The 14,903-nt window shown below is 36.7% G+C and overlaps 1 protein-coding gene across 1 annotated transcript in view; it reads left to right on the plus strand.

The window, feature by feature from the left end:
- LOC121329584 (CDK-activating kinase assembly factor MAT1-like) overlaps positions 1 to 14,903 on the plus strand; it is a 43,219-nt gene that overhangs the window by 10,930 nt on the left and 17,386 nt on the right. Inside the window, exon 7 of the mRNA XM_041275238.1 lies at positions 11,732 to 11,853. Within this exon, the coding sequence (XP_041131172.1) occupies positions 11,732 to 11,853 (122 nt within the window). The remainder of the gene's footprint in view (positions 1 to 11,731; positions 11,854 to 14,903) is intronic.

Below are 14,903 nucleotides of genomic sequence, written 5' to 3' on the forward strand. Positions count from 1 at the left end.
ATACAGCAATATCTTCTGTTTCCAAATGATTAGTGGCTTTTAGAAAATATTATATCTTTTTGATAACTACAGCATGACAAGCCTTTGCTTAACAAGCATTCCCAAATATCTCTGTAAATTCCTATTTAATCTGTGGGAGTTTTCCATACAATTCTGTCTAGATTTTGATAACCCAATGGGGGCATACGTTAGTCTGTTTCCTTTTCTTCTTGACATTTGCATGGTTCTTGAAATGTTAGTCCTCTGAATTGTACCACGTCATTTTCCAAGTACTCTGATTGTGTGGTAAAGAAAGAAGCTACTGTCTATTAAGCTGTGCTTTAGTTTGGAGACCCAGAAGGACTGGTAGCTATAAAATAATAGGAAACAATACAGATTTGTTGGAATTTATAAATGCAAATATTTAGCCAAGGATGACGAGAACTTGTTTGGAGAGGGAAAAAATCTGTAATATTAGGAAGGTGTCACATTATTCATCTTGAATTAGATTGCAACTTACCTGGTGGAGTTGTAAAACAAATGGCAATAACACTCGAATCAAGAAACCGTTGTACAACCAAAGCACAAGCAAGCTGTATATGCCATCTAGTCTGGTTCACAGCCTTTCTTATGTGATGTTCTGTTAATGTTTCAGGATTCTTTTTTAGCAGCAGTGTTTTAGAGAATGGCTGAAATGGTGTATCCATCTATTTCATTACTTTTGGACTAGGCTAAAGAGAAAAAAAGGAGCAAATGCAATAAAACACAAAATTTTTCAGATCTAATAATTCACTACATGAGTTAATTGCAGTAATTCTCAACAGACTATGATAGTCTACTACTGGAATTCACATTTGAGCGATTTGCTGTCAGTTTAGAGAATAGAGCTAGGCCAAATTTGTCCCACAACTCTACCTTGGACACCTCAGCTTCCACGCCAAGAGATGGGCTTGTCTAGACAGGCGTGCCTTTTCATTATCTGCCCCCCTCCCCCCAGTTTCTGAAATTCTTTCCTGGTGAATTCATAGAAGCAATCAGAACACACATGTCATATTTGTATGGTTTGATTGTACTTTCTTATTGTTAATGCTGCTTTTGTAATTTTGTAATACTGTTTGCTATGCTGTAAGTCCAGGAACACACAGGCAGTTGGAAGTATGCATTTATGAAAAATCAACTCGGTTACAATATAAATATTTTGGCTTTTGCTTATTAGAAATGGTTTACATTTTCAAATAGTTTGATATTTGAACCGTCAACAGCAATTAAAAAAAGGGAATAAAGTCTTGTCACTTGTCTTTCTGCTTCTGCCGGTCCCTGCCTTTTTCTTTAGAAGTTTGATATGGTGTTCAGGAACTTCACATGCTGCATCACTGACTCAGACTGACAGACATAATGGTTTGGGTTTAATTTAGTTAAATGCTTTTTGGTTTGTTAGCCTTTATGAAAAAAAAAAAATTCAATAAAACAAACAAATGAGAACAGCTGTTCACTGTTTTGTAGGTGTTTATAAAACAGTGATTTGGCTTTCTCTTCTAAATAGCTGGCAAATGGATAAAAGATCATTTTTCTGCATTGCCAAAGAAGTGGGCTTTATGATTTATTTAATCAAATTTAAGACTTCAAGGGGCGCAGTGACTTGGCAATCAAATATAAGCCCTTTTATCCCCTTAGTTAGTTTTCTACTTTGACTTTGTTTACCTGGTAGTGATTTCCATTGTAACCTGCATTTTGGTGGGTTCAGTCCTATTTCTAATAGGCAGGTATTAAAACAGAATTCGGAGCCATGCTTTTTCCACCAGTCTTTCAGCGTCTGAAGGTTTGTTTGAACATGGATATTGAGCACTTATGAACAGATTTTCAGTTCACATTCGAAGAACTTCAGTTTCTAAAATACTGTTTGCCACGTAGAAATAAATATTTAACATTTTATGTCTTAACACTTTTTTGTCGAGCCAAAGATGCTTCAGCCAGCACATCAACATTGGGTTGCTTTTTCCATGAGTTTCTGTTTATTTTTATGGTCCCTGTGTTTGCATAGTTCTGTATTCAATCTGCTTTTAACCTTGTGCGCCTGTATGTCAGGTTTCCAGTCCTGTGTCATGTGACAGTAGTTTTTTCTGGAACTGTTGAACTAAGGCACACTGTTAAATCCAGGGTGTTAATAACAGTCTGAAAGTGTTTCAGGAGGGACTGGGATTGGTATTTGCTCAGTTGCTCTAATTAGCATCTTGAATGAATCTTACAACTAGAAGAAGCTGTCTAGAGAGCGTTGTCCTCGACATTGATCTCTTACACCCTGCTGCTCTGTCACTGGCGCAGGGCCAGTTTGGCTTCCCCCGTCCATCATCGTTGCCAGTTTGAGTGTTTGCCTCCCACACTTCCCTGTAGCATTAGCTGCTCCTGATTATTTCCACATGTGCGTATCCTGGGCTTGTTCTGCTACCTTCTGGTAGGCAGCTTTTTTTCAACCGTCAATGCCGTGTTAAATGAAAATGATTATACCATCTAAAAATCATATCTAATGAAAGAGAACGAGAATCATGTCATAAAACACTGACTTAACTCGGCATAAGAATTGTTTTAACGTTATTTTCCGGGTACAGTAAAAAGAACAATAGCATACCTATTTCTCTGTCATTTTCAAATCCAAGCAGGCTAATCCTTGAAAATATATATTTTTTTGTTTTACTCAATACAAAGTAACAGGTATCGCATGCTCCTTTCAGTTGCAAACCTTTTACAGATACCAAAATACCCCCTCCCTTTACCTCAAAGCAACCATTTTAGGCTGTACAATATCAGTTCATAAAGGGTTAAGTTTGTTTGTATTGAAATATCCCAGCTATAGTAATGCAACGAGTATTTTAAAACCTGTAAAATTCCTAAGAAGCGCTACTGTGTAATGAATTTCTGTATGACAGGCTGGTATGACTGGTCAGTCTGGTTTTAGTGTTGACTAAACCAGACAATCAGTTGAACAGGAGTTGTGAAAACGTAAAAAATACATACCTTCATTGTCTTAGTAACATACCTGGGAAAGAAAATCTTCAACTTCTTTTTGGGTACATTCTGTATTGTTGTCTTGGCACCCAGTAAAGCTTGGCTGACAACAGTCACCTGCTAGACTGCTTGCTATTGTTCCACAATAACAGCTCATTTATTAAAGACCTTTGACAGTTCCCTAAGACACTGTTTAGCTTCAGAAAGTGCCTTGTTGTGGGTAGAGACACTAGGTTACAATTATGACCCCCTAAAGAATGACTGCATAAAAGCAGATCATTTTACAAATGTACAGTAGCTTCTTTATCAAATTAAAAGTCCATCTTTCATCCATTGTAGGCAGTGTAATGACCTGTTGCTCAGCAGAGGACCTTGTCGAAATATGTATTTTTTAAAGTAGTGACACTGTGCTTGCTTTCTGGGCTGGTGGAATGTTGCCACAGAACTTCAGGTGATGACTTGGTGGAAGCAGTGCTGGGAGCTCTTTGCCATTACACTAAAGGAGTGGGCTTATTGATAAAGTTTGGAGGACCAATAGTCCTCATTTTAAATCGCTCACTAGGGACAAATGACTAGTTTCAGAGAAAAAGAGCAGCTAAATAAATGCTAATGATAAGTTTAACAATATTGATGTTTTGAGATTCCTTAATGACAATCTTCATAAGTAAATTATTAACCTCATATCAAATTTAGTAAACTGTTTTGTATGTCTTTGTTTGTACCCATGGTTGAAAGCCAGTACTAGGGACTGCAATGTAATATCTAAGGAAGAAATGTTAACTTTTAGATAAAGCAGTCTTGATCTTTGCAGCAATACTGTCAACAAAGGTAACGGAAGCTTTTACTTCGCTGGTTTCGTGTCGTGCTCTTAGAGATGACTTGAGAAACAGGATCAGTAGAATTCCATTATTGGTTTGTCTTTTTAAATGTTCCTGAATTGTTCATTCTGTTTGACTAAGGGTCTGCTTTGCAGTCATGCTCTTTGACCATACAGTATTTCACTCCCCTTTTGCCATTGTTACTGGGTAGGTTGCTGCATACTATGCCAGGCATTTGCCCTTTGAAGAATCTGATCATTTTGTGTCCAGCTTTTCATCACCACCTTGAATAAAACATCCATTTGTAAATGCAAGACTTTGTTGTAGGGTTTGCTTAAGTCTTTTCAACAAGCACCTGATGTATCACACATGCTGCACACGTTCTTAACAATTATTATTATTATTATTATTATTATTATTATTATTATTATTATTACAACTAAGGTTAACTTTCTCTAAAATAGAGGTCTGGAGGTAAGTGGTCTGGAAAAAAAAGGTTTCTCAAACACAAAACAAATCTGGTGGATTAAATGTAGTAAACAGTTTTTTTTTCCTGCTGTTTAACCTTGGACTACAGTCAGAGATTGCACTTGCCAACAAGATGGTGCATCTCATTAGACAGTGATGAAGTTGCATTGAAAGAGCTCTTTTGTGAAAAGGCTTTTCACTTTCATGTTTCTGTAATAGAAGCTTTTCTTTTTTGTTTTCTACTGTGGATTTAAGAAAACAGCATGAATACCCCCACTCCAAACAAATTTTTGTAATAAGTTAAATACATTTAAGAAAAAAGGGTGTATTCATTCTGCACACATACATGTCAGTTTCCTGGAATGTTTCCTAGATTTAAAAAAAAAATTTTTAATAACTTTTATAGCTTGTTCTTTACTCTTTGGTTAATGTGATTTTTTTTCTTCTTCTTTTGAGTTGTCTCGTGGTGGAGGTTGTCTTATAAAGGTGAATTTATTACATTATGAAAGCAGAAATCCTGCTGAAAAATGCCACCCATGTGTGTTGTTTAAAAAAAAAACAAAAAAAAAAAAAACTGTGTTCCTAAACAGTTCTCTGAATCCTAATAACTTCCAGATGGATTTTTTTTTTTTTTGGCAAGGGGAATGCCATGATAGAATTTTGTGTTTTGACATACATTTATTTGAAGAATTCTTTTTAAGGCTGACATAATAATTTGGGGAAATAAAATGGGATCCCCCTTTCCCCTTAATTTTACTTCCTGTGCTCTTGCTGTGTATTAGAATGTTTTTTTTATTAGTTTATTTTATTATTAGTAAATATTGTATGTGTGAAATGGTACATTTAGCAGGTTAAAAGTTGGTATCCTACTATGACAGGATATTTAAATGATTGCACATTTGAAATTCAGATTGTCCTTCTAGCCCTTTGCTAAAGCTGTTATGATCTCTTTGGCTTTTTATTGTTATATATACAGTATACTACTGTTGTTAGCTAATGCTGTGCATGTTTTGCTATGATTACAGTAACATACTTATTAAACTAAAAGTGTGACGTACAACCTGATCTCCCTTGAAAACTGTTACTACAGCAAGATCCTGAGTCCTAAACCCATTTCAGTGATTGACATTTTTGTATTAATATTTAATCAGTACTTTAATGTGTATTAACTAACCATTAACAGCTTAACGTTAAAGGCCATAGACTGCAGTATTTCCCATTGCACCACTGTGTGGTTTATGTGGGCTGTAGAAGAAGAAGAAAAACCCAAGTCTGAGAAGTAGTGGTCCTTTCCTTTCCTATTGCTGTTATAAATCTGAGAAGTGTGTTCAGAAAAAGGGGGCTGTCTGCCGAACAGAACAGGTTCAACTCGTCTCTAAGGATTTATACTGCAGCAAAATGCACGACTGCCTCTGTGGAGGTCAAGCTAGAGGTCAGCAGAACTACAGTATACACAGGGCTTGAAGTAACATGCGCCCATGGCTGCCATAGATTTGGGAACTAATGAGTGGCTATGCGAAGATCGCAAATCATTATATTACAGTAAGGCAGGCTGGATATGAAGTATGGTCAACAATAAGTGTAGTACAAAGATTTTTTTACTGTAGTGTTGTAAGCATTTTAGGACAGGAAACGCCCTGAATTCTGCAGTAATACATTAAAAGTGTGTGTTTTAGATTTATTTCTTGCATCCTGTGCTGTTTTTGTAATGTAAATGTATGTACTATGTCTTGGGTAACTTATTTGAATATATTTTTTTGTTGCTTAAAACAGTATCCTAGTAAATATGTCAGATGACTTTGTTTAGAATCAGTAGTTCTGGTTCATTTTCTTTGATTCACTGCTGACACAAGTATTTATATTTTGCTGAATTTTCTGCTTTGCTGAAATGCAGTGTTCTGTGACCTTTGAGATAATGCATATATCTGTATTTTTAATCTTGGGAGGATTGAGATACAGGCTATCATTTGTCTAGATTTACTGTAATGTGGAAAAACAATTCGATGGATTTGTTTCTGGCAGTTTTTACACAGTTCATTAAAAATTGCAGTGCTTCTCAACTTTAACCCTTAGAACCCAGCTCTTATAAAATAATTTGAATGAATTTTAGCAATGTGAAAAAACAAGACTTTTTAGCAGCTTGCAGTCTTTTTTTTATTTTTTAAATGATGTTGATCGGAGGGACATGTGAATACCTAATGTTTAGTAGTTTTAAATACATTTTTGTTCGATTAGTTGGCCAAAGATTCACAATGTATTCATGTGGCTCACCACAAAAATAAACAGCTATTACACTGGCATTCAAACATTATAGTAGAGCTTTTTGGTATATGTTAAAAAACAAAGCACGTTTGCAGGATCATTTCATGGTTCCCGTGTAGTTTCTAAAAAAAATAAAAGTGCTAATGTTAGCCTTCTGAGCATGGTGACCTCTGTAGCTCACGCGTTACAGCCCAGGCCGTGAAACTGAGAGGAACTGAACTTTTGAAATGTTTTGGCTCCAGTGTTACGAGTGACCAACAAGTTCGCTGCCTCTTTAAATAAAAACTGATGAGTATGATGAAGTGGCAGAAAGCCATCTGTAGCAGTGCAGTTAGCTGAGAGAAGAGATTAATGGGGCTCTGGAAGGTGCAGCGGCAAATGCTCCTGATTGGCATCAGCATGTGTGAGACCACTTGTGCTGAAGCCACCTACACAGGCCTCACTGAGGAATATTTACACTGAACAGTGGAAAAAAAGCTGCTCAGCTTTCTGGGCTATGGGAGTGGAGCAGCTGAATGTCTTTCCTGCATTTACGGAGGGGAGGGATCATAATTTTGCAGATGGCTATGCTATAATATGGTGATTTTGTGTTTATTACTGCAAATTTTTTTCTAAATTAAACATGTGCTATCAGTGAGTTCTCCCTGTTTGTTATTATAAAGCACTGGACACTGGGAAGGTTTCAAATGTAATAGGCTGGTTTCCCAGACCCTGATTAGCACTCATCTAGGATTACTTTATGCTGCTTTAGGCAAGATATGTGGCTAACATGTTTTACAAGTCATTTGAAAGCAAGTCATTTGAAAAAAGTTTTTTCTCAATGACTTGTAATAATTGTAGTTTTGCCCCCATTTTGGTTTGAGTTGTCATACAGCCTGGCTTCTATTGGAGATGTGTGTTTGTAGAGGTATGCTTGGTTGTGTAGTCCCACTCATTTTATCTGGCTAGCCTGTGGCTAGTACCCAGCACACACAGCTCACTTGTTCTACACTTGAAAAAGAAAACTACATGCAACAACAATAATCTATTTAATTATGTGTATAGATTAAGTGAAACAACGAATCAAGTCATAACGCAGACTGGCTTTGAGCATTGTGGGTTGCATTTATGCCACGGGGTAGGGCTGTTTCTTATCTTTATTAGTATTCTATTAGCAGACTGCTTGTGGTGATGACACAGAACAATCTCATGTTCATTGACATAATGTAACTGTTAGCAATTAAGGAAACAGACCCCCTATTACAGTATGTGGAAATGCCAAGCTATGACTGAAACATGGCAGACATCTGTAAATTAATCTGGTCTGGTCTTTTTGACTTGCATATATGCAAATACAATTTGCTATGTAAATACCATTACGTGTGCAATGCATCTCCGTTGCAAAGCTTATTTTTAGTAAAATGTGAAACAGATACTTTCTTTATAGGAAATATCTGTTGTCGAATATTGAGATTGTGTATTTTTTATAGAGAAGCTTTTGCAGCTTGAATTTAAGTTATTAAAACTAAATTTATATTGAGACAAACATATATACCAAAGTAAAGGCTATTTCATTTTAATGAAGGAATACTATCAAGCTAATGACATGCATGCTTTTTTTTTCACCTGTTCAGAATTGATTATCTGCACAGGGTAATGTCCTTGTAAGTTAATACATTTCATATAATTGCAAGGCAAGCGTTTTTTGAGTGGTCTAATTAATAAAAAAGCTAGAAAAGTAGGTCAACCAAAGACTTTTTATAGTATAGCAGGCCAGTAGTTTTTATTCTTATTAGTGTGAAGTCTATCTTTGTGGATGAAATGGTTTCTTAATTATTTGGAATAGATATCATTGGCATTTACAAAACTGTTCTTTAAAAAAAAAAAAGCATGGTAATATTGGACCTACAATCGTGCTAACCTAAGTAAAACTTTTACTGACCTTATGAAAAATAATCTTGCAGAATACAGCACAGTTGGTGCTGATGTTTGTTCTGGAGGTTGCATTGCTGATTTGAACTATTCTGATGAGCAAGGACTATCCAGTAACAGGGCAGATAAACCATTGCTGTCACAGGGTCTAGTAAAAGTGCATTAAATAGGTAAGAGGTGTAAGGGTTGGGTGGCAAAAGCATCCCAATGAAAAAGTGACAGTGAACAACAGCAAACCAACAGGTGTGCTGGTTTTCCAAACCCAGTGAAACTGTAGCAAATTGAACTGCACAACTTGTGTTTAAAAATAAGTACATAGAAAATGTAAAAAGAAAAGTGTTTCATATCCGTCACTGTGTGTTATAAGCCGTGAGATTCACTTTCAGGACAGTTACAGGTTTAGGCATCAGATACTGTTACTGTAGATTGGAAGCTTTCTCTTTTTCTGCAACTCATCTCTCTTCCCTCAGAAACCATGCATGAGAACACCGAGCTATTCACAGGCTAGGGGCACAGGCCGGAGGTTTGACCAGTGACAGAAGAATATTGTTTTTTGTATCTGTACTAAATAAGGAAAAATGTATGTTCAACAAGAGTGGTGCTTGAGGCACATCACGTCATTGTGAACTCGTAAATGATAAAGCCCCGTTTTTATTCTCCTTTTGATTGTTTTAGGAGGAACAGTTTGTTACGATAATCTGCAGTTGTGCATGATTCGTTCCCCAGTCAAGTGTAGTAAAAAACAAAACTAATTTTCCAAACAGGCACGCAAGAAAATGTATAGAAACAATATGTGCACTGCAATCACTCATGCACATAATTCAATGCAATTTCTTGGCTGAATTACTTAAGAAGTTAAATACATCATATATTTAAGTATACAAATTAACCCCATTGCACTGCCTAGACACATTTTAGAAAACATTTTTTGAACCTTGTTCAAAGTAACCCTGGTACACAGGTAGTTTAAAAATGACACCATTTTTTAAAAATGTTTTACTCTCGACTGTGACTATGAGTGTTCTTGCTAGTTCTCCAAAAAACAGCTTATATGTATGTGTGCACATAGGAAAATCCCCATTGTATGTGGTTTCATTTGCATAGGTTTTATTAGTTTGCAGCTGTCTGTTTTGAGCAGATTTTTTTTATTTCCAAGTTGCTCGGAGCGTTCAAGGGAACCTGCTCTCTTCCAGTCCCTGTTTGTTCATTTTGTTTATTTTAAAAACTGTTCTGCATCTTTGTTTAGTCTGGCGCTGTCACATGCAGGTTTATTTATTTAGATTTTTCTCACATTGCTAAAATCTGAAAAGATTCTTGAAGATTGTGCTTTTTTCATGATTATTTAAACCTTTTCTCAAGAAACATAATGATGGAGATTTTCTCTATACCACTTTGGTCTTCTATATATATATATATATATATATATATATATATATATATATATATATATATATATATATATATATTATATATATAAAGTGTGGGGGGCTCCCGAGCATCCTGCGCTCCGGGCGGAGTGCCTTTATTGGATGCGCCACTCGGGAGCCCCCCCCACATCTGTCTTTAAAAAAAAAAAAAAAAAAAAAAAGATTTATATATATTATATGCGACCTGTATCTTTGAGATTGTCGGTTCGAATCCAAGCTATGCTGCTCCCGACCGTGACCAAGCACTTACCGGGCGGGGTAGGGGTTAGGTCGGCTGTGGGGTCCTTGGCTCACTGCACACCAGAGACCCCTGTAGCTGGCCGGGCACCGGCAGGCTGGCTTGTACGCAGTTCAGAACTGCGTGGTCCTCCGATGCTGTAAGTTCTGGATATGGCTGCACAGTGGGCTTGCTGAGTGATAAAAAGCGGACAGCTGACGGCACTCATTTCGGAGCATGCGAGTGCTCGTTTTTCTATCTCTCGAGTTAGTTCAGGGGTGGCACCATTGAGCCAGGTTGAATAATAATTGGACAGTCCAAAAATTGGGAGAAAATTGGAAAAAGAAGAAAAGTTACTGTTTAAAAAACAAAGAAGATATGTGAAACATAACTCAGTAAAACAAACCTTTTAAGACTGCAGTTCGGGCCACAATTCTTCCATTCAAAGGTTTTGAAGGCAGATGATAAGTCTCAACTGTTTTTTCAGATGTTTTTAATATATATATATATATATATATATATATATATATATATATATATATATTGAGTATGTTCAATATATATTGAATGAGCTCATGATACATTAGAAATATGCTGCCCGTGTTTAAAATGCATAATAACAGAACCTTCCCTTTGCCCTTTTCTTTTAAAAGCAAGATTTTAAAGTTGCTGACTGTTCTTTCACAGAACAGTGGTGCTAATTGAATTGCATTAGTTAAAAGTGCAAGGCTTGCTGTTACTTGCTTGATTAATTTATTTGCAAAATGAAGCAGGCTTTATCAGTGAAGTAAATGGGTACAGTGCAGTGAAGTATTCCTGGGGCTGATAAAAATGATTGAGGGAATTTCATGACTGCACGCACAGCATTGTTCCAGGAGCAGTACCTGCCTAGAATTACGGGGTCCCTAGCAACGGCCAGCCAGCTACTGATGGCTTTGTAAATACACTCTACAAATAATCTGGAAAGTGATGTGCATGATGACAATTTTAACATGAAACTGGTGGGGAAAGACTATCGGACAATAGTTTGCGGTTGTTTGCAATATATTACATTGTGTTTACATGGGTGAACGGTATATAGTAATGATTTAACATGATTTCCATTGACAAGGTTTTTTTTTAATGAACTGTGTAATATGCCTGCCCTGCAGCTTTTAATGTTCCGCAAACAAATAATTACTCTGGTGTATGGAGGGTGAATGCCTGTGGAGTAGATTAATCCCAGAGGAAAGGGGGAGGGTTGGCATGTGCAAAACTAGTGGGTAGTGCTTAATAATTATAATAATAATAATAATAATAATAATAATAATAATAATAATGGCTAATTCAAGGTTTCTGGGTGTCGCATTCCATATTTGTTCAAGGCAAATATCATCTTAAATTGATTGCTGGTGTAACCGACAGTGTTGTGTGATACACTGTCATTACGGATTCTGTCCCGTGTCATTGAGGTGAGATGAGGTTAAAAGCTCTAAAAAAACATAATAATAATAAAATAATTTAAAAAAAAAAACCACAAATGCAGATCAGCCCGGCTGTATTGCATAGTGGTTAAGATGCTCACTGGCGGTGTGCAGGACTGCCAGTTCATTCCCAGCCTCTGCCCTGTCATACTAGTGAGGACTTTGTTGGTCTTTGCTCTACAGGGACAGAAGATCTCATTGCAGCCTGTGCCCAAGATTGAAGAGGTCCTGTATTTGTATAAGCCTATACATGTGGAGACATACGGACCCCCACTTCCAGACCTGGAGAATCTAGGAAGGTTTGGGTGAGTACATTCCTGAAGATATTTTTGTTTTTGTTTTGTTTTCTGCTGTTAATGCTCCATTTTAAGTAGATAAGGTTTGCAGGGAGTTAATGTGAGCAAATAGTTGCCCAGTGCAAATAACGGTGCCCAATATCCTTATATGACTGGTAGAAATGGGAAATATGTATCCCACCAGATTTTCAGTAATTAATAAATAAAATTTTAAAAAGTGCCAAAGAAAACTCCTCAAAACAGCTTATTATGATCTAATGTAAAGTTTATTATATGGGTTGTGGTAAATGTACTGTGTAAGTAAGTGTGCATATTAAATATAGTTCTCTACTACTTTTTGCTGATGGAGACTTGAGAAACTGTGGCAGAATGTGTCTATTACTTGTTTGTTTTCTGAAGATGTCATTTTTACCGTTCGTCTCGCTTGAGCGCTGTTATTGTTTCAGATGGGCAGGCAGCCAGTGTGAGGAAGGCCTGTAAGCACATCCGAAGGGACTTGGACATTCTTTGAACATCACAAAGAGTTCAAGGTCACCCACACCGCATCAGTTGCTTAGCGATTCTTTCCAAAACCAATAAGTGTAGCTTCAGGTCTTAAAAGATTGAGTGTTACGGACAACTTCTCCCGCTCTGTCCCGTTGTGGAACTCCTGATACATCCTTGCCAAAGCTGGCACCTGTTGGTAACATTATGGAGCAGCTGTGACTTTACCCAGTGTACTGCAGTTTCCACTCCTGATTGGCAGCAAATGCTGGTATAAGTAGTCTTGATACATCACTGTCAACACTGATTTCTTCTATGTAGAGCTTTTCATAGCATCATAAAGGGCGAGCATGAATAAAACAGTAAGCAAGCAACAAACAATACGTAGTCCATGAAGTCAAGCTCAAACTACTGTATCAACACTAGAACAGTAAACAAAAAAAAAAGTATTTTAATCCAGGATTGCATGCTAAAGTGTCATTATTTTTAACCACGACTCCGGCCCCAGTCGATGTAGTCCTTTGTTGTTTTCATCGTATTGCCATTGATTTGAACAGGTGCTGACAGTAATAAATGACACCCTCCATTTCAGAGGGCAATTTAACCAAAGGGCCTTGCACATCTTCTCCCAAAAGTAGGGGAGCCTTGCTGAAAAATGGTAAAGCTCATTAAAACTGGATAATTAAGCATTTAAGTGCAACTGTTGCATTTCAAAGAATGATGCACATGAGGTCTGAGTTGAAATAGAACAAACTAATCTGGAGACTTTTTCATCACAGATTCACATGACTGAAATCCCTGCATGACCCCAGTAGTTTAACCTGTACAGTGTACTGCCAAGGAAAACAAGACTTTAATTGAATATACTCCAATGTAAACAGATATTCTCATGCAAAGCTTGTTTAAAAAATGATTTCCATAACTGCCTATTACCATGCATTTAGTTTATGCTTAAGTGTACTCATGTAGTCCTGATGATAGTATGTACATTTATCAGATCTTTTAACTGGGAGATATTTCATTTTGGCAGGATAGCAGGGTACAATGGCAACTTATACATTTATATTTACTCACTGTCTGTTATTATTCTCTTAATTGGCTGCACTTCAATGTGAATTATTCCACTGCCTGTATGTAACTGCTGTCAGTATACCATTTAGGTAAATTTTTGCATAGTGGTAAATCACCATGATCCTTTCAAGTTAAATAAATACAAAACACAGCAGTTGCATTCAAAGCCTTTCTCTTTAGAAATGGATATACACTCCGCCCATTATAAAAGCTGTCGTCAAGGTCTGCCATTGCAACTTGCATTGTGGAGCCTTTGGAAGTACTAATTGCAGGACCCGATTGTGTTGAGTTGTTGTTATGGGTTGCTGTTTGGCATCTTTGTCATCACTGTTCATATGATTGAATGCAGGTAGATTAGAATTGACAGTCAAACATGAATGACTAAAGCAGGTTTTGGATGGAAAAAAGCTTCTTTTTGATGCCCAATAAAGCCAGGTTCAGTCTGAGTAATAAATGACCTGTCTTTGAGATGGAATTTCTATCAAATCAACAGGGGAAACTTTGTTTTCCCTTCTATGTACCAGCTTTGTCACTTTTAAATTATTTCCACCATTGATTTGATGTATTTCGCAAAGATGTTTCCTTTTTGAATGGGCTGCTTCTTTGTCAAAAGTGAAATGGGACCATTACATTGAAGCTTAACAATATCCAGAACATGCAAGGCAGTTTTCTTTTAATTGCACCTTTGAGCAGCAAGACTTGCATTAAGTCTGATATTTCACCATGGAAACACATTCATTTTCTTCTCAGTGCTACTCTTACAGTTTAGAAATACTAAAAGAAACTTGATGACAAACGTTTTGACAAAAGTGCGTTGAAGGCGTTGAGCAAGACTTCTAGTCAAAACGTTTGTCATTGATTTATTAGTTTCTTTTGTTACCGGAATTTCAAAATGTAGCACTATTGAGCTGTGCCATTGCCATTCCAGATCGACTGTATTCCTCTTTTAAGTGTCAATCAAAACAGGCTGTGCAACACAGAATTACCAATAATGCAAAGTAGAGTCTTCTGATCAGTTGGGAAATTTTGATTGTCTAACGACTTGCTTTACAGAGTTTTTGATTATTGGTTTGAATTGACTTTTATGTGATGGTACTGAAGAGTAGATCTCCAATGAACAACTATGAAAGCTGTCAAAATAAGATAAATGTTAAAATAGTTACCAGTGTTGTTGTATAGTAATCACTTTTCTTCATTTTTAACCTCAGAGACTAGCTTAAAGCTGAAACAATATATCAATGAAGAAACCATCAAATGCAAAAGCCACTGGAAAGCTATGTGTTGTACAGTGTATTGTACAACTGAGAGTAACTGTAGCTTCCACAAGGGGTTACTTCCATTGATTCGGTTTCAGGGCTGACAAAAGGTTTAAGCTTGTTTCAACAAAATACAAGAAGTAATTCTGTTAAGTAAAATAAATAACCTTGATCAATGTTAGAGACACTAAACTTGAATCCTTTTCTTCACTGAGTTGGCAGTAATGTGGATGTGGGATTCTGCTATGT

The sequence above is a fragment of the Polyodon spathula genome, chromosome 17, assembly GCF_017654505.1.
Source record: "Polyodon spathula isolate WHYD16114869_AA chromosome 17, ASM1765450v1, whole genome shotgun sequence".
Taxonomy (NCBI): Eukaryota; Metazoa; Chordata; class Actinopteri; order Acipenseriformes; family Polyodontidae; genus Polyodon; species Polyodon spathula.